Source organism: Columba livia, chromosome 4 (assembly GCF_036013475.1).
Source record: "Columba livia isolate bColLiv1 breed racing homer chromosome 4, bColLiv1.pat.W.v2, whole genome shotgun sequence".
Classification (NCBI taxonomy): Eukaryota; Metazoa; Chordata; class Aves; order Columbiformes; family Columbidae; genus Columba; species Columba livia.
In genome coordinates, this window is record NC_088605.1 from 10,301,182 (window position 1) to 10,324,774 (window position 23,593).

Sequence of the window (23,593 nt, forward strand, 5' to 3'; positions counted from 1 at the left end):
GTTCCTCATGATAAGAAGGACATTGAAATACTAGAGAGAGTACAGAGAAAGCGACGAAGCTGGTGAAGGACCTGGAGCACAAGTGTGATGAGGAGCGGCTGAGGGAACTGGGGCTGTTCAGCCTGGAGAAAAGGAGGCTGAGGGGAGACCTTATCACTGTCTGCAACTGCCTGAAAGGAGGTTGGAGCATGGGGGGTGTTGGTCTCTTCTCCAAATAGCAAGTGACAGGACAAGAGGAAATGGCCTCAAGTTGCACCAGGGGAGGCTTAGATTGGATCTTAGGAAAAAATTATTTCTGGAAAGGGTTGTCAGGCATTGGAAGAGGCTGCCCAGGGAAGTGGTGGAGTCACCATCCCTGGAGGGGTTTAAAAGGGGTTTAGATAATGTTCTTAGGGACATGGTTTAGTGCCAGAGTAAGGTTAGGTTGTGGTTGGCCTCAGTGATCCTGAGGGTCTCTTCCAGCCAAAATGATTCTATGAGCCGCTGCAGCCTGAGGGGTGACTGGCGGTCCCTGGAGGGGCAGGTCCTGGGGTGCTGCCCTGTCCTTGGCGGGAGGCTGCTCTGGGGATATCTCTGGGAGTGCTGCCTGCTCTCTGTTTCTGTTTAAGCTAGGAGTAACTTTCTGGGCAAGTAGATTTGAAAATGAAGTGTTATGTGTAATGAACGAGAGACATGAGAATTCTGTATTGGTTTCACAGGCTGGTTTTAGGAAGGAAAAACCTTATTTTCAGCTAACGTTGTGCTGGGAAAAAAGGCAAAAGCTCCCAAGCATAACTTAAAGCACCAGGCCTTATAAAGTCTGGGCTCTGACACATCTGAGGGCAGTTGATGTAGTTGTCTGTTTATGACAAGCTTCGTTTAAAGTTCTATGCTATGGCTTATTGATGTATTAGTTTAAATATTCCTGATACCCTTAAACAATAGGGACAAATGTGTTACGTCCATGTGACACTCAGGTCTCCCATTGGGAGGCATTCCTGGAGGACAAGGGCAAGGAACTGTTCCATGACACTGTGCTGCCCCGTACACGTGCATCCTCTAAAAATAACATTTATTGAGCAGGTGAAAAGGCACTTAAGATTTTTACAGAATAAATACGTGAGTCACGCTATTGCTTTTTCTTCAGCTGCTGGGGAGACAGGAGAAGCAGAAGGGTTGAGGAGCAGGTAACTTCTAAATTGGCAGTTTCATTGTGTTTTGGCAGAGGATGCTGAGCAGTGGAGCTGGGCTCTTGGCCACCTGCTCCCACAGTACGTTCTGATATGGATGCCAACTAAATTATCATGATTGATGCTGTTTGAAGAGTGCTGTCTCGAACGATCTCAATGTATTTTCACACTTTTGGGGCATAGTAGGTGAAAACACTCATCTTCTTCATGAACGAATTGTTTTTAGATGCCTTACTGGTCAGCAGGGTCTAATTGCTCTGTTATGTGCATTTTTTGTATTAGTGCTTTGTGCAACATGGATGGCCACCTATTCTGGTCTTTCCTATATGCAGTTGAAAAACCTGTCTAGAAAGTTACTGATGAGATGGATCATGGTATTTCAAGTGAAAGTCCTAAAAATTACTTGTGATGCTTGCTGAGGGATGTTGTGCTTGGTTTGGGGTCTGAATTTAGGTGTACTCTACTCAAAACACTTAAAAATTAGGGTTGTGTTTGTCCTTGTTGACTTTGCTTTGTGTTTAAAAATAGGCTGTATGTTTTCAGAAAGCCGATGGTTTTGCATGCCCCCAGGAGCTATACAAATTCAGTAACAGCGCTGAGCCTCATAAAAGCCTTTGAAAGGATATTGTGGCAGTCCTTGATGAAGTTTCCCAAACTTTTACTGCAATACCACGTGCCATCTTGAATGTAATTCACAATACTGTCTGCATTTTTGTGCTTGTTTATAATGGACTGGAAAGGAAAATTGACTCTTTGCATTTGTGGAGAGGTTGGTTCTGTATAAACAGCACTTAAATATTTTGTATTTCTGTGTGATAACTTCCTAGCATTCTATCTGTTTATTGTTGTAAAAGGATGCAAGTTTACCTGTCAGTAAAGAATAAGTCAGCTGGTGAATGTCACAGCGTAAATGCTACTGGTTTGTTCTTTAATTGTTTTGTTAGATATCTATTTGACATTGTCCATGAGATCAACGTTGTCCTATTGCATAAATTAGATGAGTGAAAAGCTGTAGCTCCTCAACTTATAGAGTAATCTCATTATTACAGATGGTCTTAGACATTTTTGTTGGACTTTTTTGCTACAGTAAAACTAGTTACCTACCTCTGTCTTTTTTTTCTTTCTTTCAAAATAAGCTACCTTAATTTACAACACAGTGTTACCTCTACATGATTAAAAATAATAATTAAAAAAATTATATTTGCTGTTGGAGTAGGCAGAAGTATTCTTTTAAGTATTTTTGGTAAAAACTGAGCATTCTACATCTAGTTAGTTAGTGACTCCTACTAAGGACTGTCTCTCTGCTGCTAAGACATGTTTTAAGATCACAGAGTTTGGGGTAGAGAAGACTTAATTGGTTGCACAACCTGTATTCAAGTCTTTCTTCACTTTATTCTAAGACAATGGCTTCTGAACTCTTGATAAAACTGATATCCTGGCTGTACTTTTTAAAATGAAAATATTAATTGAATTAAAGCTTTTACCAAGAAGGTTAGAGCTTTTTCTGTTTTGAGAGATTTTAAGCAGCAATATTCATGTGTTATGCTTTTATTATGCATTACAGTCAGACATCAGCTTCTTGCCTCTTCTCTTATCTCTTGCTGGTTTTTCACTTCTATGAAAACTTTGCTTTAGCTCTTATCGTCATATTGCTTCTATATACTTCTGGGGGGCACTTTATTTTCTTCCGTATCTATTCTTAGCTTTTTTTGATCTTTAAATTTTGGTTGGAGTCAGGTGTTTTGTTTTGTAATCCAAAAACTCCCGCTGACTTAAAATTTGATTAGTATGATGTAAAAATTCAGAGTTTACTCAGTGAAATGAAAAGACAGATGGACCGTCACACAACATCCTGTGTTTTACCTTTTATTCATTTTTACCTCTTATCAATGAGCTGAGAGAATGTCTTGCTGATGTTTCTTCTGGAAAAGTAGTTAGCTCTGATTTGATTAATTCAAAGGTGGATTCACCTTTGAATTCACCCTTTCTCTTGTCAGCTTGTTTTAGTAGTTAATTATTGTAATTGTTTTTAACTGTGCCCTATTTTTTTCCCTTACATTTGATTCTAATGGTTACCTTTGCAGAAAAAGGTGCTGCAAGAGCCAGAATGTGATTATCCATCATTATGTTGCTACACATTGTTTCAAGTATCCACCGTATTTGGAAGTACTTTATTTCTTGATCCACTAATATTTGTGTTTGTTATTAATAGAATCTTTTTTGAGTTTCCCATTACTTTTCTTAAGATTAACGTCAAGCCATTTGGCTTGGCCCTTTTTCTTTTTCTTCTGGTTTAGCTTTAGAGCTTCTCTACTCTTTTTGCATCCTTAATTCCAAGGCCGACTAAGAATTAGCATCGGCGAGCTGCATCTCTTTGTAGCTAGCTCATCAGGACTTGGAGTGCAAAATTATCTGGGATCGCTGGTTTCCTTGTATTGTTTATTAATCTCCTTGGCTAGAGATTGTCTGTGCAGAAAGTTAAACTCCTCTGCCTGTGAGGTGAAGCTTTCCTGTTAGATAACTGCTACTTCCAGTTTCTCTTGCCGTCTGTTGTTCATCAAACTGAAACGACCTTACTCTTGAGGCTTGCTACTTCAGCTGTCTTCTGAGAAATAAGTGATGCTGTTGTTGTTCCCCTGGGTATGCTCATCAGCAGTTTGCCTGAGGAATTCATAATACTTTTGAGTAGAGCTTTTTTTTTTTTTTTTCAATTAAAAAAAAAAATAATGTGTTCTAGCTGCAGATACTGTTCTGGTATCTTGTCTTTGTAGGTACAGAAAATGTGTACGATAAGTGTTTGTCTTCCACCTTTTCTTTCACTCCTTCAATGGCTGATTTTTTTGAAAGCTGAATAACCAAATGGCAGATGAAAGATTCAGTTCGGCCAACTCACTTGAATGTTTGTTCTTCTGTCTCTTCATATAGTAAGTGATAGTCTTCACCTCTAGTTTCTCTTATTTCAGTTTAAATGGTAACTTGTTACCTACGTGCATTACTTTTAAGTTTTCCCATTAAATTTTCTCTATTCGGGCCTTTTTCACTTTAAAAGTTTATTTCAGTGAGGTGGTAGATGGAGTGTTAAGGGAGCTCTTTGTTTACAGGAATCTGCTGAAGACATTGATCTGTACTAGTCTGAGTAGTATTGAACGCTACTGCCTGCCTTGCTCAGGGCTATATTATGTTTAGATAATAAAGAACTTTATTCTGAAAGCAGTCTCATTCGGCAACATCTTTAATGTGTTTTGTATCTCAAATAGTGAGTTTATGGGCAAGTTCAGATGTGCCCATTTTATTCTGGGATTGAATGTGTACTGAAAATGGTGCTCCTAAGAGATGTGGGCAACGCCAGGTAAAATTATCATAGAAGTTGAAATGATTTATTCAGTTTCTTAGGTCCCTGTTCACATCAACGGTGCTGAAGTTGCAAAATCAGCTGGATGTTGTAGGAAGTATTTGCTCTTTTGTTAGAGGTGATCTGAAAGTGCTGTTGAAGACTCTGTGGTGCTTTTTCAAGATAGACACTGTGTATCTTGATCAAATTCAAATTAGCTGCTCATATTCTGCCAGTTGCTTATGAACACAAGCCAAAGAAGACATCCTCTTTGAGGAATGCTGAGGCTTACCTAAACAAAATACTGCCAAATTATAGTGGGAAAAAATAGTTTTGTTTGGAACTATTCCTTAAGCTTTTTAAAAATGAAAAACATTTCTGGAGTGAGATGACAAAATCCTTGGGAGAAAAACTGAAATCTTGGGAGCAAACACTTTTCAGCCTCCCACTTCCAACCTGAGGGAAGAAAAAGGATGGGGGTACTTGCAAAGAGTGACTTAGTTCAAAACCTGTCCTATTATTTGAGCTGAAGCTCTTAAATACTACAGGTTAATTATTCAAAATTTTTGTCTACAATATATTTTGACTTAGCTTAATGTGTGTCGAGGGTTAAGATTGCGGGGTGACAATAAAACCCTGGCAGATGTATTGTTAACCCCCTCTCCCCCACACACACTTCCCCCTCCCTCTCCCCCCTTTCCACTAAGGAGAGGCAATTGGGAGGAAAAGAAGGACAGAGTGAGGAGAGTTGGAAAAAATTAAAGATGTTTTACTAATGCTACTAATAAGAATAGAGAAAATAATACAAAATATACAAAACCAATCTTGAAAGTCTCAGCAACTGCAGAGCCGGCAACCAAAGTCCTGGACTGGACTCTGCAGCCAATCGGAGCTGGATTCAGTCTGTCACTAGGCCTCAGTTCGCAGGGAGGACTAGCAAGGTCCTCTCCTAATGTCGGCCATAAGCAGAAGGGAAAAAGGCAAAAAGGGACGAGATCCTCGTGATCTCCCACTTTATATGAAGTATTCACGTGAATGGAATGTTATACACAGTTGGTCAGTTTCTTGCTCACTTGTTTCTCGTCGCCCCTCTGGTGAGATGTCCATCCATGCTTATCAATAAGTTTGCATTCCATTGCTAGGTTTACCAAAACATGTGTCTGGTTCTCCAGGAAAATCCAGCTAATATGAAGCTTTAGCTGACAGGCAAATTCACTAAAAGAGAAACTTGTTTTTAGCAAAACCAGGACAATGTGCTTATTGGCTACTTGCTGTTTGTCCTTAATGTTGTGTTAACTATATTAATGTATCTCAAGGCTGTTCGCATTGTTTTCCAACTTCTAGTTCAGAAACACCGTTTCGCTATGTGGTTTTGCTATTCTTGCTAAGACAGAAAATTAAAATACAGATTATCAATTTTCACTTGGAAAACCAAAGGGGAGATTCTCTGTGAATGTGAGTGAAGGAGCGGGTACCTCTGGGCTGTGAAACAGATCCAGGGGAGGTACCTTGGGGTGTGCAGTTTGGCTCCAGTATTGCTGCTGGTTAATTATTTAAAAGTAATGTCTGCTTTCCTAGAAGTGATTCTGTGTCATTAAAGTTAGGAGGAGGAGACGCTGCATACAGTGAAATAAAATTTCAGTCGTAGTTGTGAACCTCGCTCTTTTTTTCCATTCCGTTGCGGGGGTGGAGCACGGCAGAAGTTTCTGTTCTAGACTGAGCTGTAAATGGTAACAGGAGCTAATATCATGTTGAAGTTCATGTTAAACAGATTTTGCAACATGGAAGCTTTTCATATGTTGCTCTGCATTGTTTGGAGATAGGCGTTCTTGGATTCTGTGAATTTTATTCTCTTCATTTTACACTCATTTGTTGCGAATTGACTAAGTTTGGCCTTTCCTGGGCTCTACCAGGTGTTACTGTAGGGACATTCTTCTTGATGAGCATAGACTGTGTCTAGAGCTTTGCTATTTTTATAATTACAAAACCATTTGGAAGAATGTGGCATATGATAGGATTTGCCTCAGCATCCTTTCCAGTTCAAATACAAAAAGGTTGATTTATTAGAATTCTAAGTTTCAAAAACTTGACAGATAAAAAGTCTAAGGTGATATTATGTGTGAAGAAGGTCTTTTTAAAAGTGATATTTTTAGGTCTGCAGGACGTGTTCTCATGGCTTATTTTCCCCAACCTTTTATTTCTTTAATATTCTTTATTTTAGCTTTGTTCTTGATCTGCTCTACTTTTTCCTTCCTTTTTGCTCCTCTTGTTTCCCAAACATTTTCTCAGTGAAATAGGTGGAATTAGTATGGCATTCCTTCTTAAATGTTTAATTATTTTTATGAGTTTGGATCCTTCCCTTTGCTTGTATGCCAGTGTGCTCTCAGCAGTGGTTAATATATGAAGTCCTGGGACTGTGGGTGGTTGGTATACAGCTGTTTATGTGATGTCCAGAGGGTGCATCTTTTTCCTGTAAATAGTCACTACTCTGTTCTGTTTAAATGGTCACTACTCACTTTTGAAGTCTTGTTTCAAACTCCTCATTGTTGTGTTCTTTTAGAAAGAAAGAACTCTCAGCTACCAAGAAAGATCGAGTGAATCATTGCCTGACAATATGTGAAAACATAGTTGCTCAGTCCTTAAGGTAAGACAATGTCTTTCATTTATCACATTGTTATGAATAGCTAGTCTGGAGTGTTAGTTATTTGGGGGCTTCCTGATAAGTGCTGATTTTAAATGCTCAACTTCCATTTAAAATTGAAGTAGAGTAGGCATTATCCTTCTACCTCAGACACAGCAACTGAGTCACAGAGGTCAAATACCTTACCGGATTATGTAAGAAAGAGCAGGGAAATGATCTCCCAACTCCTAATGAAGTGCTTTAATCCACTGAATGTCTTCTTCTTTTGTATAACTGTGTATAATAAATGTGCAGTTGGATTCTGAAGCCCCTTCCAAAACAGCGTTGGTGTTTGCTTTTCATAGTGCTCATTGTAATTTTTTAATGTTTGTTTATTTAGAAATTCTCCAGAATTTCAGAAACTGCTGGGGATTGCTATGGAACTCTTTCTCCTCTGCAGTGAGGATGCAGAATCTGATGTCCGGATGGTTGCTGATGAATGCCTTAACAAAGTTATTAAAGTAAGAACTTATATACTGTACTATCTGATTTTACCTCTTCTTGATGTTCCTTTAGTTGCTTGCTTATTGTTGACAATATCTCTTAATGTAAGAGGTTAAGGAAGCTTCTTTCCTAAGAGCACATACAGAATTTAGTAGAGCTTTTTATGCCCTGATCAAGATATTTAACTTCTGTCATTCATTGTTCTAATCTGTTCTTTTCTTTAGTTGTTCATTTTTCACATAGATATGAGAGGATACTTCTTCTCAGTGAGGGTGACAGACACTGGAACAGGCTGCCCAGGGAGGTTGTGGAGTCTCCTTCTCTGCAGACATTCAAAACCCACCTGGACACCTTCCTGTGTAACCTCATCTGGGTGTTCCTGCTCCGGCAGGGGGATTGCACTGGATGAGCTTTTGAGGTCCCTTCCAATCCCTGACATTCTGTGATTCTGTGATTAACTTTACTCTCTTCAAGTTAACCAAAACAAGAATGTGGGCTTTTCTAAAATCATCTTGTTGTCTGGGAGGAATACTCTATAATCGTTCTGTAAACATAAAGATACTTAACATGAGGAAAGGTAAAAGTATTATTTAAAAGCTGACTGAAAGATGTAGTGGCTTTTAATTTCAAACTAGTAGTATGCTGTAATTCAGGTAGTGTGATTTGCTATGACTTGGAGGAGGAGCTTTTAGGCAATAATTAGGATAAATATGGTGTTCTGGAGATTGTTTATTACCTTACTGTGATCCAGAAAGAAGGGCTTGTTGGAGAGCAGCAGATGGGCATTCATATGAGGTCAGGGAAGGTCTAAATCTTGATTCAAAATATCTTAAAATGAACCTTTTCAGTAATTGCTGTGAACTGCTGCTTCCAGGACAAGTTTACCTTCACCTGCCTTTTTTTCCTCTTTCTGAAATACTTGACCTTTGAGTCAGTGTACCTGCATAATTATTCTAGTTGATGCAAAGTTCAAGTGCTTTAGAAATACACAAATAATTTTTGTTAGCATGAAGGGATTTGTGGAAGCAACTTTCCTATTTCTGTAGGGATATCTCTCAGTCAAGTTGTGTTTGTTTCGTATCTGAATAAATTAAGTTTTGAGGGTTGAGCCTATGGCTGAAAATTGTATGGAGAAAGCTTTCTGATTAGGTAGTTTATTCCGAAATTATAGTGGATGAAGACGTACAAGTATCTTTTGCTTGTTTCATTTTGCCCTGTAGCATTTTGCTCTGTTTATTATGGTCTAAATGTTTTTCCGTTTGCAGGAGTTTAGCATTCTGTGAAGTGCATACATCATTATGTAGCTTAATTTGCTTTAAAAAATGCTCTGAAACAGTTCTAAGGAATGCAAACTTACTTCCTTCTTTCTACCACACTCTACTGTAGGCTTTGTATAAAAAATGACCTCTTTAATTCACAGATCTGTTTAATATTGTTGCTTTCTGACATGTTTCAAGATAACCTGAAAAACGTAATTTTTTTTCAAATCTTTGTATGTAGATTGTTCTGTTTTAAAGATGTTGCAATGATGGAGTCTTTGGTCATTAAGCCTGCTATGAAATGGTAATAACTGTGGTATTCCAGCCACACAGATGTGTCACACTATTATTGAAGCTCATCATAGTTTGTATTCTGTTTCTCAGTTTTATGCTGTATGGAAGCATCTTAGTGTTTAGGCAGATGCTCTCTTGTGTATAAATGCAGAGACAAAAATATGTGTAGTTTTATTTTTGGTCATGCAAGTGGCACTGATGCTTGTGATGAGTGGAACCGAAGCATTGGGCCCCTCAGCTTGCACATGAGTCAACGTTCAGCTTTTTGGAACCTCAGGCATTTTAGAGACTAATTCTATTGCTAGAAAGATGCTTTATGTTTTCTCTCTTTAAATATAATAACATAGATGTAGGCATTACTTGTGTAACTGTGTGTCTGTCTGGACAGACGCTGCTCATTAGTATAATTAAAATGCTAACGCTTCAGTGTAGACAAGGTGTGCCATTTGCAAGATGGGAGGAGAATGGTTGAGTTCAGGTGAAGAGAAAATTACCACTTCTCAGTGCTTACTTTCATTTCCTGTACCCCAGTTCTTAGCCAGATCACAGGTTCAAAGTACGGTGTGTGCTTTGTCACACCATGCTTGATTAGGTCCTGGGATGTGATACTTTTGCTGTCCAGAACACCTTGTAATAAGTGGATGCAGAAAATAGGGTAATTCAAAAAAGAAGGGTTTTTCAAGGGCTGTTAAAGGTAATGGTACAAATACAGCCTCACTTTGAGAAATAGTAGGAGGCTACTTGACAATGGGGATGTATAGCAGGAAATACTTCTCGCTGCTTGTGAATACTATTTTTGTGTTTTAATGTTCTATTCATGAGTATCTATTCCTGGCGATTGCCAGAAAGCACGTTAAGTTGGCTCTGCTTGTAGTCTGATCCCATATCACAGTATGTTTGGGATTGGAAGGGACCTCAAAAGATCATCTAGTCCAATCCCCCTGCTGGAGCAGGAACGCCCAGGTGAGGTCGCACAGGAACATGTCCAGGCAGGTTTGAATGTCTCCAGAGTAGGAGACTCCACAACCCCCCTGGGCAGCCTGTTCCAGTGTCTGTCACCCTCACTGAGAAGAAGTTTCTTCTCAAATTTAAGCGGAACCTCTTGTGTTCCAGCTTGATCCCATTACCCCTTGTCCTATCATTGTTTGCCACCGAGAAGAGCCTGGCTCCATCCTCATGACACTCACCCTTTATATATTTATAAACATTGATAAGGTCCCCCCTTAGTCTCCTCCAAACTAAAGAGCCCCAGCTCCCTCAGCCTTTCTTCATAAGGGAGATGCTCCACTCCCTTCATCATCTTCATTGCCCTACGCTGGACCCTCTCCAGCAGTTCCCTGTCCTTCTGGAACTGAGGGGCCCAGAACTGGACACAATATTCCAGATGTGGTCTCACCACATGGCCTTCATTAGGTCGAATGGGTGAAGCAGTCAGTATTAACTGCAAATAACTGTTAGAGTTTGTCTGCATTTCTGGTTTGTGTTTGTGTGAAAGATAAAATTGTCCCTCTTGAGTATTTCACACCTTCCTAGTTATACATCACATATGGGGCAGTTCTGTGCCTTTTTTGAAGCTATTTTATAGCAAGTGTGACATGATTCCTGTAAAGTGCCTCCCCTCTGATAGAGTAAATTCTCAATGCATTTTATTGCAGGCTTTGATGGATTCCAATCTTCCTAGGTTACAATTAGAACTGTATAAAGAGATTAAAAAGGTGAGTTTCTTTCTTTTGTGTCCTTTTGAAATATGGTGTTTAGTAACTGTGTTAGTATATTGGGATGTGGCATTAGTGTCAATAAATCATGTAAGTCTCTTAAGATCAAGGTCGAAGCTTCACTCTGGAAGGGTCTGTGACTGTTTATTTTATGATTCCACCCAGTTCCTACTATTGGCCCCACTGTTTGGATTTAACCACTCCTGAAAGCTTATCTGGCAGAAAACGTGTGAGCATTTGGTGTGAACAGCAGTCTGAGTTAACCTTAGTGGCTCTGCTCTCAAATGAATAAGCCATATTCATGATGTTTGCTCCACTGACTGAGCTGGAAAGAGTAACTTCAAGCAAAAGGGTGGTGAAAAGTAGGTGGAGGACAATGACATTCTTAATTTGACAGTACTTCTTGGAGGAATCATTTGATCGAGACATGAAGTGACCTGATAGAAGCTTTAACTGCTTTGTTTTGTGTGTGATATATACATGTAAGAAGCATAGGTAGAAATACTGAAGCATTTATCTTTGCATCAAAAGTCACAATTTAAATTGTGTCCATGGAAAGAATTTTAGTAATAGCCTTTTGTAAATATATGACTACAAAAGAAAAATGCTTTATTCAGGCCAGTATCATTGAAATCACATCTCTCACATCTGTAAACATGTAGCAAGACTTGTATAGAGATGAAATATAGGTGTTATTTGTCAGATAGTAAGGCTATTGCTTTTTGTTATATTTCTTTGGGAATAATAGAACTACAGAAAATAAAATAAATATCAAAAGCTATGTAAATAGTTTTTCTTCTGGCAAATGTGGGCTATTAGTAGGCCCTGTATGAATATCCTACTGTGTTGTACTTTAATGTCATGCAAAATTTTGGAGGGTATAGAAATGGGTGTCTAGCTAGTTAGCAAAAAACAACCAGCATAAACAAAAATCCATCTGAAGTTTCTGCATGGTATGACCAGGTGCAAGAGGAAATATTTTGTTGTTCAGGTGGTGTGTGGTGCTTGAATAGTTGCTCTCGGATTCATGGCAGAGATGAAAGAGAGGTAGCAGGCGTAACAGAAGCACCAGCAGACTGAATTTTGTTGTGCATCATTTGGATCACTTTAGGAGCCGTGCCAGAATCTGTTGTTTCTCTCTGAACCTGAAAAATGCACATTTTGTAATTCAGATGCAAGTTGCTTTTACTTGTCATACCAACAAGACCGTGCACCTTTGACATGCCAGCTAAAGAAAATAAGAAAGAAATGACAGTTTCTAAACATCTCAGCTCTGTCTTCAGAGGGACTTGATTTGAGAAGCATTTTGGTTAGGTTCAAGCTACATTAGGTGCACAGTTTCTACTAGACATCTGTTAACTTCCATGATTTTCTCTATTTCTAACAGTACTAAGGAGCTTTACTAGAACCTTAGATGCTGGGTCTGAAGGCATTTTGGCTCAAGTCAGGTGTACAGCTGGAGGTGTCAACATAGACAGATACTAAACTTAAGGATGCAAGCCATTCTGAAGTGATACAGATCAGTATGTGGGTATTTTGGGTTTTTTTTTGTTCCGCACAGAAGCTGAACATTATTTATTTGCATATCTCCACTGCTGTCAATTTTATGCTGCATTTATAGCTCTGCAAGTGTTCCAGTGATTTAGACTATCACATCATCAGTGTTTCTTTGTTGGTTGATGACTTACTCTGCGGTATTTTAAGCTGATTTCAGCAGAGTGGAGATCTCAGACATTTCCTTCTCTTTCTTGGTGTTTCTTGTTATTCATTTTGGGTCACTGAGAAAATTCCTAATATCAGCTAGAAAAATGAAGGTAGTCATGGAGCTGACTTGACTTCCTTTTGGCTAAAGGAAATTTATGGCTTCCAGGCACCTTAGATTTTAATTTGTTTCAGTAAAATGGTATAAAACTCTATAGTGTTGTATATTATAGCTATTTTTTAGGAAATGGTTTTGCTTGATGAAACATAACAATTATATACTCTGTCTAGAATGGTGCTTCCAGGAGTCTGCGTGCTGCACTCTGGAGATTTGCTGAGCTTGCCCATCTAGTTCGTCCTCAAAAGTGCAGGTAAACACATCCTGGTAATGAGCAGTCCAAAGAATATATAATGAAATATACTTGTTGACGAAATGTTACTGTTCTCGAGTTTTAAATGTGTAATTGGGAGGTTGGAGGAATTCCTTTCACTGTATTCTCTCTGAAGTAGCTTTATTTGATTAGCTGGTTTTCTTTTAGTGGAGTTTGTGTTCTGTGCTGTACATGACTCTGGGGGACGTGGGGAAAAATTGTGAAGATCACAACGTGTGTGGGTTTTTTTTAAGTGTATTCTCTTTAGTTCTGTCCTAATGTCTGCAAATGTACTCAGAAGACCTTTGTCTTTTTTTTACATTCTGTGTAGCTAACAGATACATTTTTTATGACTTAGTGATACCACAAATTCGGGGATGTTGTTCTTGGTCTCAAATTAGTTTTTTTCCTTTGCCATACTTAGGCCGTACTTAGTGAACCTTTTACCCTGTCTAACACGAATAAGTAAGAGACCTGAAGAATCGGTACAAGAGACGCTAGCTGCGGCAATACCAAAAATCATGGCAGCGTTTGGCAATTTTGCAAACGACAATGAGATTAAGGTATCTTTCCTTAACCTTTTAGTGCTCCCTGTTACATCTCAAAACACAGTAAGCTATCAACGTTATCTATCAGATGTTACAGCTGCGTGTCTGATTTAAGGCAAAGGTTGCCCTTGCTTGATGTATGTTAAGTAATGCTTTGAATGAATGAAATATGTTTACTGACTTAGAAGTTCACTTCTGTCTCTTCTTCTTTCTCATACAAAGTTAAGCAAGTTATCTTTGTTTTTAGGCTTTATTGAAGGCTTTCATAGCTAATCTTAAATCCAGCTCACCTACTATCCGTCGAACAGCGGCAGGATCAGCAGTAAGCATCTGTCAACATTCACGGAGAATGCAGTATTTTTATGCCTGGTTATTGAATGTACTTTTAGGTAAGATTCTGGAAAAAATAAAGTAAATTTGCTTCAGGTATAAGTAACATGAAGCTTTTTCTCATCTAAGATGCTTTTCTTATGTGAGAGGTTTTCAGGCAAAGCAAGGATACCTAGACTGACTGCTAATGCTTTCTCTATTTTGTATTAAGTTAGATGAACGTATGACTAAAGCTATTTGTATCTCTCTGTGTGCTGCAATGCTAAGTCATTAATGTTGAAAAGAAACAGCCCAAGCCAGGGAAGCAGGCAGCCTGTTGGAAAACAGAGAGGTTTAGTGATTCTGGAAGAACTTGCTCAGGAGTCTGTGAAGACGTGTTGCACAGCAGGTGTGAGGTGGAGGCCATGACTGCTGTTCTCTGGGTCATGAACACATACCATGGAACCTCTTTTAGAAGAAGTACCATTTAGACTCTCTGAAAACTTAACTTAAACCAGTAATGGCTTTTTTATTTAAAAGCACAGAACTTTGCATCAGGTGTTGCTTCCATATTTCTTCAGCTGGGAAGTTTGTCTGGTTCTTGGGTGTTTTGCAATGATGAGACAGGATTGTAGTGGAAACTTTTGCCTCAGTTTTGTTCCTGATGAGGAGCTCTTTACTCTGTAGACTATATTGCAAAAGGAGAGGTAAGGAAGACCAACAGATACATAAAGCATTATCCTGTTAGCCTTGCTTCTTTTAAGAACAGGTGAAAGATTCACATGCCACGTAGTACCTTTCTTTACTCTGTGTGACTCGAAACTGATGTGCTTTGTTCTTTCTGACTCAAAGGTGATTGTTTTTTTCTAGTAATGTCCTGGCAATGATACTGAATTCAGACAGGAGCACTAACAGAAACTCCATGAATTGAATCTGATTTATTTTTTTCATAGAAGGCTGTATTTTTTCACATTAACATACATTTGTTCTGCATATTTTTGGGGTTTGACTTTGTGATTAGTAGGTAGGTATATGGAACAAGGTTCCCAGTACTTGAGGGAGGAGGCATAAGTGTAAATGTCATTCATTAGGATAATAGTGTGTGCGTATGTGAGGGAATTATGCTTGGCCTTAAGCCGCCAAGTGGAGAGAGGTGGCAGGTAATGAGAGAGTCAAGATCACTTGGCAAAAGCATCAGGTATTGCAAAAAATATTTGTCATTTTATTGAGCAAAAAATGATAGGGAAGGTTAGACACAATCCTCTGACTGTTCTCCCACGTTATTTAAATCATTGTCAGAAATACTAAATAATGCATATTTTCAAGTGTTTCTGCATTTAGAAAGCATTGATACGGACTACATAAAGTAGCATTTGAAACTGACCACTGTCAATAAGTGATTTTACTGCTGCTTTTCTATCTCCAGGCTTGTTGGTTCCTGTAGAAGATGATCATCCTACTCTTTTAATTCTGGGTGTTTTACTTACACTAAGGTATCTCATACCTTTATTGCAACAACAAGTAAAGGATACCAGCCTGAAGGGCAGTTTTGGCGTAACAAGAAAAGAAACAGAGATTTCACCTTCACCAGAACAACTTATACAGGTAAAATATGAATAATAACCCTAACCTAAAAAGTACTAATTGGAAGGAAAAGAAATCTTGCATGTAGAATGATACAGCTCTAGTCTGGTATTGAGCATTCTGAATTCTTTTCTTTAACTCCTTTTCACCTCAGTAAATTATAGTTGGTCCCGTGACTGGAATTATTGATAAATAACGTTAATGACTTAAAATCCCAGAAAAATGCATCAGCAGTACTTGTTCAGTGTTCCTAAAGGAACTGAAGAACTTCATAGTCATTACAGTGTTCTTTGTGATTCCTTCTGCTACAACAAACAGAAACAGTAGGCTTCTACCAAAAAGGCAGTTGAATGGCTACAGTTAATTGACATTTTCACCTTGGAAGAGGATGGTAAGATTAGATATAGTATACATCAGTCATTTGTAATGCACCACTGAAATTTAATGTGATACATGAGAGGAAGTAATCGTATGTGATGTCTTACTTCAGTACTTTGGGTTTTAGGTTTATGAATTGACTCTGCATTATACTCAACATCAGGACCATAATGTTGTGACTGGAGCTTTAGAATTGTTGCAGCAGCTCTTTAGAACACCACCACCTGAACTCCTCCATGCCCTGACCACTTCAGGGGGCATCGCACAGGTCAGTGTATCCAAAGATGAATCTGCCAGCAGGAACCGCAGTGGGAGCATAGTGGAACTTATAGGTAAGCTATATTTTTGGTAATTTCAGGAAACAGAGATGAACATACTTCACGGACTCTTTTTCTCAGTGTTAGGCAAAATTGTGGAGGATAAAATGAGATGTATACCATTATGTATTATTTTTTTCTTTTACCCAAGATACAGTAAAATTTTTGTTTCCATCCTTGCTTTGAGTGGGTAGACATTCATTGGAGTAATTTTTTACAGTTTGTGTTGATGGAATTTTTGGTTACACAGAGCAAGTTAACTCTGACAGCTCTTTTTCTTTCCACCACAAAATTAACGTTCTTCTCACCAAGCATCTGACAACTGTGATTCCTCAAAAGCTGATCTAATCAAAATTTATATTAACTGAGAACTCCTTGCTGAATACCAAAACCAGCATGACATTAAAGCATGACTTAAGTTTATCTACAACTTTTAAAATCAGCTATCAGTGTTCTTGTGTGTGAAGTGCATGTTCTTAAAATTGTCTCTTAACTGCTACTTACCTGTTTCAAAAGAATCAATTTCTGCACTGTGTTGAACTAATGGATCATTCTAGTATTGCTGCTATTAGAAGGTAATTCATTAGCCAAAAGCAATCATAGCAGTGAAATTTAGAGTATGTTTTTTTTAAAGCAAACTTTGCACATGCGGCATAGAAGAGCAAAAAGTCATTTGATGGCGAATGATCCATAAAACTTGGACTTCAAAAGCTATTTTTTCCTGGCTTTGGTTCGCTGTTTTGTTGGGTTGTTTGGTTTGGTTTGGTTTTTTTCCTTCCCATTTGTGGCTATTAGAATTCCTTCATGATTTCAGCAGCTCTGTCTCTGCCCTGATGTGTTACTTTCTGTGATTTGCAGCTGGAGGGGGGTCTTCATGCAGCCCTGTTCTTGCGAGAAAGCATAAAGGTGATTATTTTCAGAAACAAATCTTTAATTGCATTACTTTCTGATTTTTTTCTTTTTTTGTTTCTCCCCCCTCCCCACTTCATTGTCTTGCCGAATTTTGTTCTTCATTCACAATTGCCTTTGTGATATCAGCTGAGCTTATTCGCTGTAAAACTGAAGGATTCTGACGTGATTTCTGATATTGCAATCAAAAAATTCTAAAATTATTCAAAGCGGTATAATTCTTATTTTTGCTGTAGTTCAGTGACAAAATTATAGTGATGCAATTTTCACTTTTAAAGAAAACATCTAAAAATTATCTCTCTGAACAGAGCATTCTTCCTTTTGATACTAATACTTAACCTTTAATGTAACTCACAAAATAGTTAACCTTCCTGGTTAACCTTCCTTTTTTCCCTCCTTCTTTCACTAATGCATGTATATGTTTGCATGCTTTGATATGATGCTTTTTTACTTCTTTTCCTGTTCTGGATGATTAATGCTATTGATTTATGTCTTGCTGTGTATATTTCGATTTCTTTCTTCAATAAATAATTCTTTTAGCAGGATTTTTTTAAAATACAATTTGCTCTGAAGTGTTCTTTTCCCACTTTGTGGTTGAATGTAAACGAATGTACACGTTTATGCTTTGCTTAAAACCAGTCATATCAGTACTAGGATCGCTGTAGATACAACTGTGTAGCAGTTTCATCACCTGTTTTAGGGGAGCACAATGTTGCTACTGCAGTGGAACTGTGTGTGAGTGTAGTGCAGTGTCAGCATGGTCAGTCAGTCAGTGCAAGCCCAGTAAGCAGACAGGTGTACAGTACTGAAAAGAAAACCAGTTTAAGACTAAGTAAGACTGTACAAACTTTAAGGACTATTTTAACAACTAGCTTATACTTTTTCCGAACATTTCCTCCCATCTTTGTGTGCAAGGAATCTCATAATGCTTAAAGAATATACCTATATGCTTTAAGAATATACCCATAAGTGAAACAGTGGGAAGTGCTTATGGATGCAGTGATAATTTCTAATTTAGAAATGACTGAGTGAAAGAAAGGATGTTCTGAAAGTAGATAGAGCTGCAGCATCCAAAGGCGAGACAGAATGCAACAAACAAGAATAACGTTTCACACTTCGGAATGAAAAATCGTAAATCATCATTTTGATACTTTGAATGAGCAGTCTTCAGTGTAACTTGGAAGTATTAATAATATAGTGTAAATTACATTAAAATACTTGTTAAAACACTAACCTTTCCTCCACTCACTGGTAAACCATGTAAGAGCCATCAGCTTCTATCCTCTTTCAAGATCATGGTATGGAGATTTTGTGATCTAAAAAACTGCATAAATTAATTTGAAGAAATATGTTCACAACTTTGTGTTTTGTAGAGGTTTAATTTCAAATTGTGAGTTGTTTATTTCCTGCTGCTCTCCCCTGTAGAAAGAAAGGAAAATCGAGCCTGTTCCCATTCCCTGCTTGAAGCTGTCTTGTAGTCTGCTGCCTTACAGAGTCATAGACTTCTGCTGTTGGCTGGGGGTGTAAAGTGGGGCTGATCTACAGAGATCTGCGACCCTGACCTCAGATATTTCATGTCTTTTCAGTCCTTCTGCTTCAGACCCACTTTAGTTTTGAGCAGCTGGTCTTTGTTGGTTTGTGTTTCACCCTCAGAAAAGTATTTGCAAAAAAGGCTGAAATCTCATCTTGAAATGAAAGCCTATGTTCTGCATCTTAACTAGTTTTTGTTTGTTTGTTTGTTTTTTTCAAATAGTGGAAAAGTATCCTGCATCTTGTTTTATATCCTCATTTAAACACACAAGGCCTAATATGTCTAAAGTTTTTCAGTGTCCTTCCTCTTTCACTTTTAAATATGATCAGCTGTGGAAGGCAGAAGAATATCTTGGTTTGTTTCAGTGAAATGGATGTAAATGTGAGAAAGAATAGGAAAGAAAATACCGTCTCATGCTTTCTGTTGGGAACTCTTAGCAGGATTTTACTAATTCTTTTGTAGGGGGGTGTAGTTCTCAATTACTTTATTTTACCTAGAACATACATGGAAATGTAATGGTTACTTTTCCTGCCCTACAGGTTTGAATAGCATAAAACATACTTTTCAGAGGAAGACAATTCTACAGTGTTACTGCTGTGTATGAAAGCAGTTGTAATAGAGAAACTAATGCAAAAGTCTCTTAATGCTTTTTTACCCCCTGGTAACTTAAATGAAATGCAAAGGAATTCACCTGGAGTTAGAACATTGATATCTTGCACAGTGAATCTTAGGCTACCAGTGAAGCTTATTTTAAAAGGCAAATCTCAAAGCAGTTGTTGTGAATCCCTCTGTCTCAGCAAGTGAGTCGTGAGACACGGAGGGACGGGCTGAGCAGCTCCCTCTGCACCCCGTATCCTGTCCCAGTTACAGGCTGGCCAGTGCACTTTGTCCTTGCCTTGCTCCCAGGAGGTGTGCAGCTGCAGGTATCTTTATTTTTCCACTGCCTTTATTTTAAATGGATATTACTCCGTGAGTAGGAGAACTCTGTGATGATTGTGTTAGGATATAAATGGTTCTCATTTTTTCTCTGAAGATTTTTGCCTTAGTAGTCCCTGGATCTTAATGGCTGTTGTCCATGGTTCATCACCCTGTCCCACTTACGTCGTCCTGTGCTTCTAGTCTGTGCTGCTCTTCCCCCAGGCATTTTCTATTCTGTTATCACTGGAGTTCCAAACCCCAAACTGCAAGTAACCTTCGATAATTTTCATAGCCTTAAGGAGGAAGAGGTTATTTGTTCTATTACTAGTGGCGCTTTAATGACCTTCTGAGTTGAGGGCAGATGTCCAGATGCCAGGTATCCCGTCCTTAGTAACAGGACATAACTTGTTGAAATTAGTGGGAGCTTAAACATCATTCAAAAAATAAACTAGAATGAATAATGTCTTAGGTAGTTTCCTGAATGGTTACACTGTTAAATAAAATTACTTAACTGTGTGTTTCCTTGTCACTGCTGTCTGTTTCTCTCCTGGTCAGCTTGTGAGGGAGTGGATATTCACTCTCTTTTCATACTTTTCTCTTTTCCATCTGTTGACTGTCTTTAAAATACTATTTAGATACACTTTCTGAAAATAAATTTCACATCTGACTGACTCCAGCTGTTCAGCATTTCAAGTTGACTGTAGCTTTGAAAAACTGTAAAGGTTTCTTTTACATCACTTCTTAGGTAAAATACTTCTTGGTGAAGAAGAAGGTTTGGAGGATGATGCTGAAACCCGATCAGATGTCAGCTCTGCATCGTTTGCAGGTAGCTGGCTTTTCCTTTAGCAATGCAATCAACCTCTGTGCTTTACATTACAAATCTATTCGTTTATTGCTCTGTGTAAAATATGAAAGTGATGTGTTATGGTGACTAGGAAGTCAATGGACACTCAGAAGATGTGTTAACAAAACTGAAACCATAAATACTTCCAGGTATAAATCTTATACTTTAACTAATGAAGTGGACTGCATATTTTTTTAAATGGATAGTTATCCTATTGAGCTATTGGTGTAGATGAAATGACATCTTACAGATGCCTATTTCCCTACCTGTAGTTTAACTGTTTAGTTATACACTTTCTTTAGCCTAATGTAGTATGTGGCTTCATATGTGGTGTCCATATCAAGAGTGAAACAGAAGTTTAAACACTGGATTGACTCATAAATGTCTGTGTTTTGCAGCTTCTGTGAAGGGTGAGATAACCAGTGAACTGGCTTCTTCATCCGGCGTGTCGACAGCTGGGTCAGCAGGGAGTTCAGCTGCTGATCCCACCGGACACGATATCATTACTGAGCAGCCACGTTCTCAGCATACGCTGCAGTCAGACTCTGTAGACCTGAGCAGCTGTGATTTGGCAAGCACAGCTACTGAAGGGGAAGAAGATGATGTGCTTAGTCGAAGCTCCAGCCAGATCAGTGCTGTCCAGTCAGATCCCACTATGGATTTAAACGATGGTACACAAGCTTCCTCACCAATTAGTGATAGCTCTCAGACTACTACAGAAGGTCCAGACTCTGCTGTAACCCCTTCGGACAGTTCTGAAATTGTAAGTGTGCAACGGGCAGAGGGGGGATCCCCTTCTACTGAGGGGCCCGACATATCTCAGAGCTCTTCCATGGAGGGCCCAGACTTGGATTCATCTGCTTACTCGTCTTCTACTTTTCTGTCCTCAGCTAGTAACAGTGGAAAGGTCAGCAGCTCACATCTCCATTGGAGAGCTTGACCTCCTTTTAACACTTTCACTTCAGCAGTAATTAAAATCTACAAAGCTGTAATCAGTATGTTTGCTGGGTGGGTGATGTGAAGGCATTACTAGATTGTCACTCACTGGAAGAATGTCATTATCAAAGGTTTGACATAAATATATTATCTTAGTAGCATTTCCTTCATTTTGTGTAGATATATTGATAACTTTTGGTGCAGGAAGACTAATGGAAGTGTTAAAGGGTGAACAGTCTATTTGGAATGATAAAGGAATACTTTTAAAACCTAATGCTTCACATTGTCTTCTGCCTGTGCTTTTTTGCTTGGCAACACAACTTTTTTTTTTTCCTTTTTATTCTATCTTAAGGATTTCTCCTATACTGAGCAAATCCTGGGTGATTTACTAATGTAGCAGTTACATATCTAATAAACACCTGACGTGTGCATACAATGTAACTATTTTAAGAAACTTGTCTCTGGTGGGCAAGTGTATTGTGAAGCTGTAATAAAAACAGCCAAAATATATTTACTCGAAGCAAGAGCAGAAAATGAAAAAAGGCGGAAACTTAGAATGTCTTAAGTTCTTATTTTCAAACATTACCAAACATTTGACTTAAGTTTGCTGATAGTAACTTTGGAAGAGTAATAGTATCTTACCACTACAAAACCCAATAAATTTATAATTAGGATAAGCAAATAGTCCTGCAAGGGGGAGGATTCAAGAACCAAAGGAGTGATGGTAATTGCACTGTCTCTGAATTCAATGTAGGCGGTGCAGAAGTCAAAATGAGCAGGCATTTATTGACAAGTTGCATTTATTGACAAGATGCAGTTCTTGCAAATTGCCGTCAGACTGTTGCGTGTGTCAGTTTACATACTGTTTACAAGCAGTAATTACAAGCAAAAATGTGGTCTTTGTAAGCGACAGACTAAGTGATTGTCCCACTTACCTACACACAGGCTTTTTAGTCAACAAGTTCCCGGTGCTCATAAAGTCAGGGAGTAACTGAAGTAGTATGTTGTGTCTTCTGATAAACTTACAATGAAATGTTTTTTACTGTGGTTTTTTTTTTTTTTTGTTATCACTATCAAATTTTTTGTCTTTTATGGCTACTTTTCTATATTCTATATATTGCATTTGCACCAAGGCTCAAACTCTCTTCTAGAAGTGTCTATTATATTAGCAGTCTCCGGTTTAGAATGAAGGAATTAAAAGATGTTCAGATTATTTGTCCTTTTTTGTGCTGCACAGTTCTCAGTTTGACTTTAGATACCCAGGACAAGTGAAGTTATAGGAGAGTTTGGCAGCAAGGGACAAGTTTAATTTGCGACAATCAAGGTGTTGGTTGTGATTTGTAACTGCTGAGAATGAGGGACAGTTGCATTTGGGGTAAGGGAGTAGGGAGGGAAGGCAATGCACCAAGTGTTTGGCTTTCCTGCTGTTAATATCCAAGTTCATGGCTCAAGGGGGAAGCTCTCAGATGTAACTATGGCCTCTCATAGCCCAGATACTGGAGGAAGAGGGGAATTGTTTTGGGGCCTGCACGCAGCTGTACGCTAATATTTATCGGGCTCATATTTGCTTTCAAATTATTTCTAGATTACTAACACTGCATGCTTGGGTTTTAATGCTGTGCGTTAAGCTAAGCTGTTTTTAAGTCCTGTCCTTGAACTGTGTAGGTTTTGGAAGGTGCTGATGGACAGTATTCTGGAGTGCAAATTGGGCAGCTGCAGGATGAGGAAGATGAGGCTGGAAATATTCTCCAAGATGATTCATCAGAGTCTTTCAGAAATTCTTCTATTGGTATGTTGATAAATTTGGGGGGGACAGGGTCACACACGAACGGGACACACAGAACTGGTGGAACCTTTAAGGCAGGTGTTACAGGTGCATCTTCCGTTGAACTTCCAAGGGCCTGAAGGCTCATATAATAGATGTGCAAAACAAATAACTAGATTGAATGTGAAATAAGGAATATATTTTAACACTTGAGTGAATCGCTTGTTTTCATCACTGCTAATTTATTTTTCATGTTTGTATAATTAAGTTCAATTGAAGTGCTTTTAATTTGCATCTGAAATGATATTTCATGAATTGCCTTTTTCTAAAGCTCTTCAACAGCCTCACCTGTTGAAAACTGTGAGCCATAGTAGGCAGCCTTCTGATAGCAGCGTGGATAGATTTACATCAAAAGAAGATGCAGCGGATCCTGGTGATCATGAAAACAAGGTGAGAAGTAGTCACAGTGGTCTGGTTTAAAGTTTAAAACAACTAACTTTAAAGAGAAAGTTAGACTTATGATCATTTAGTGGTAGATGTTGGTAGTCTGTATATGTGGTATACTTAATTACAGGTCAAAATAATTGTTG

At 38.5% G+C, this 23,593-nt stretch overlaps 1 protein-coding gene across 2 annotated transcripts in view; it reads left to right on the forward strand.

Moving 5' to 3' along the window:
* HTT (huntingtin) overlaps window positions 1-23,593 on the forward strand; it is an 82,016-nt gene that overhangs the window by 382 nt on the left and 58,041 nt on the right. Inside the window, exons 2-14 of one of the 2 annotated variants that reach the window (XM_021288535.2) lie at window positions 7,061-7,144; window positions 7,521-7,641; window positions 10,833-10,892; window positions 12,885-12,964; window positions 13,389-13,527; window positions 13,760-13,901; window positions 15,248-15,426; window positions 15,911-16,115; window positions 16,959-17,006; window positions 20,204-20,284; window positions 20,701-21,065; window positions 22,904-23,027; window positions 23,335-23,453. In XM_021288535.2, the coding sequence (XP_021144210.2) occupies window positions 7,061-7,144; window positions 7,521-7,641; window positions 10,833-10,892; window positions 12,885-12,964; window positions 13,389-13,527; window positions 13,760-13,901; window positions 15,248-15,426; window positions 15,911-16,115; window positions 16,959-17,006; window positions 20,204-20,284; window positions 20,701-21,065; window positions 22,904-23,027; window positions 23,335-23,453 (1,747 nt within the window). The remainder of the gene's footprint in view (window positions 1-7,060; window positions 7,145-7,520; window positions 7,642-10,832; window positions 10,893-12,884; window positions 12,965-13,388; window positions 13,528-13,759; window positions 13,902-15,247; window positions 15,427-15,910; window positions 16,116-16,958; window positions 17,007-20,203; window positions 20,285-20,700; window positions 21,066-22,903; window positions 23,028-23,334; window positions 23,454-23,593) is intronic. The other variant, XM_065060399.1, reaches the window with a different exon arrangement.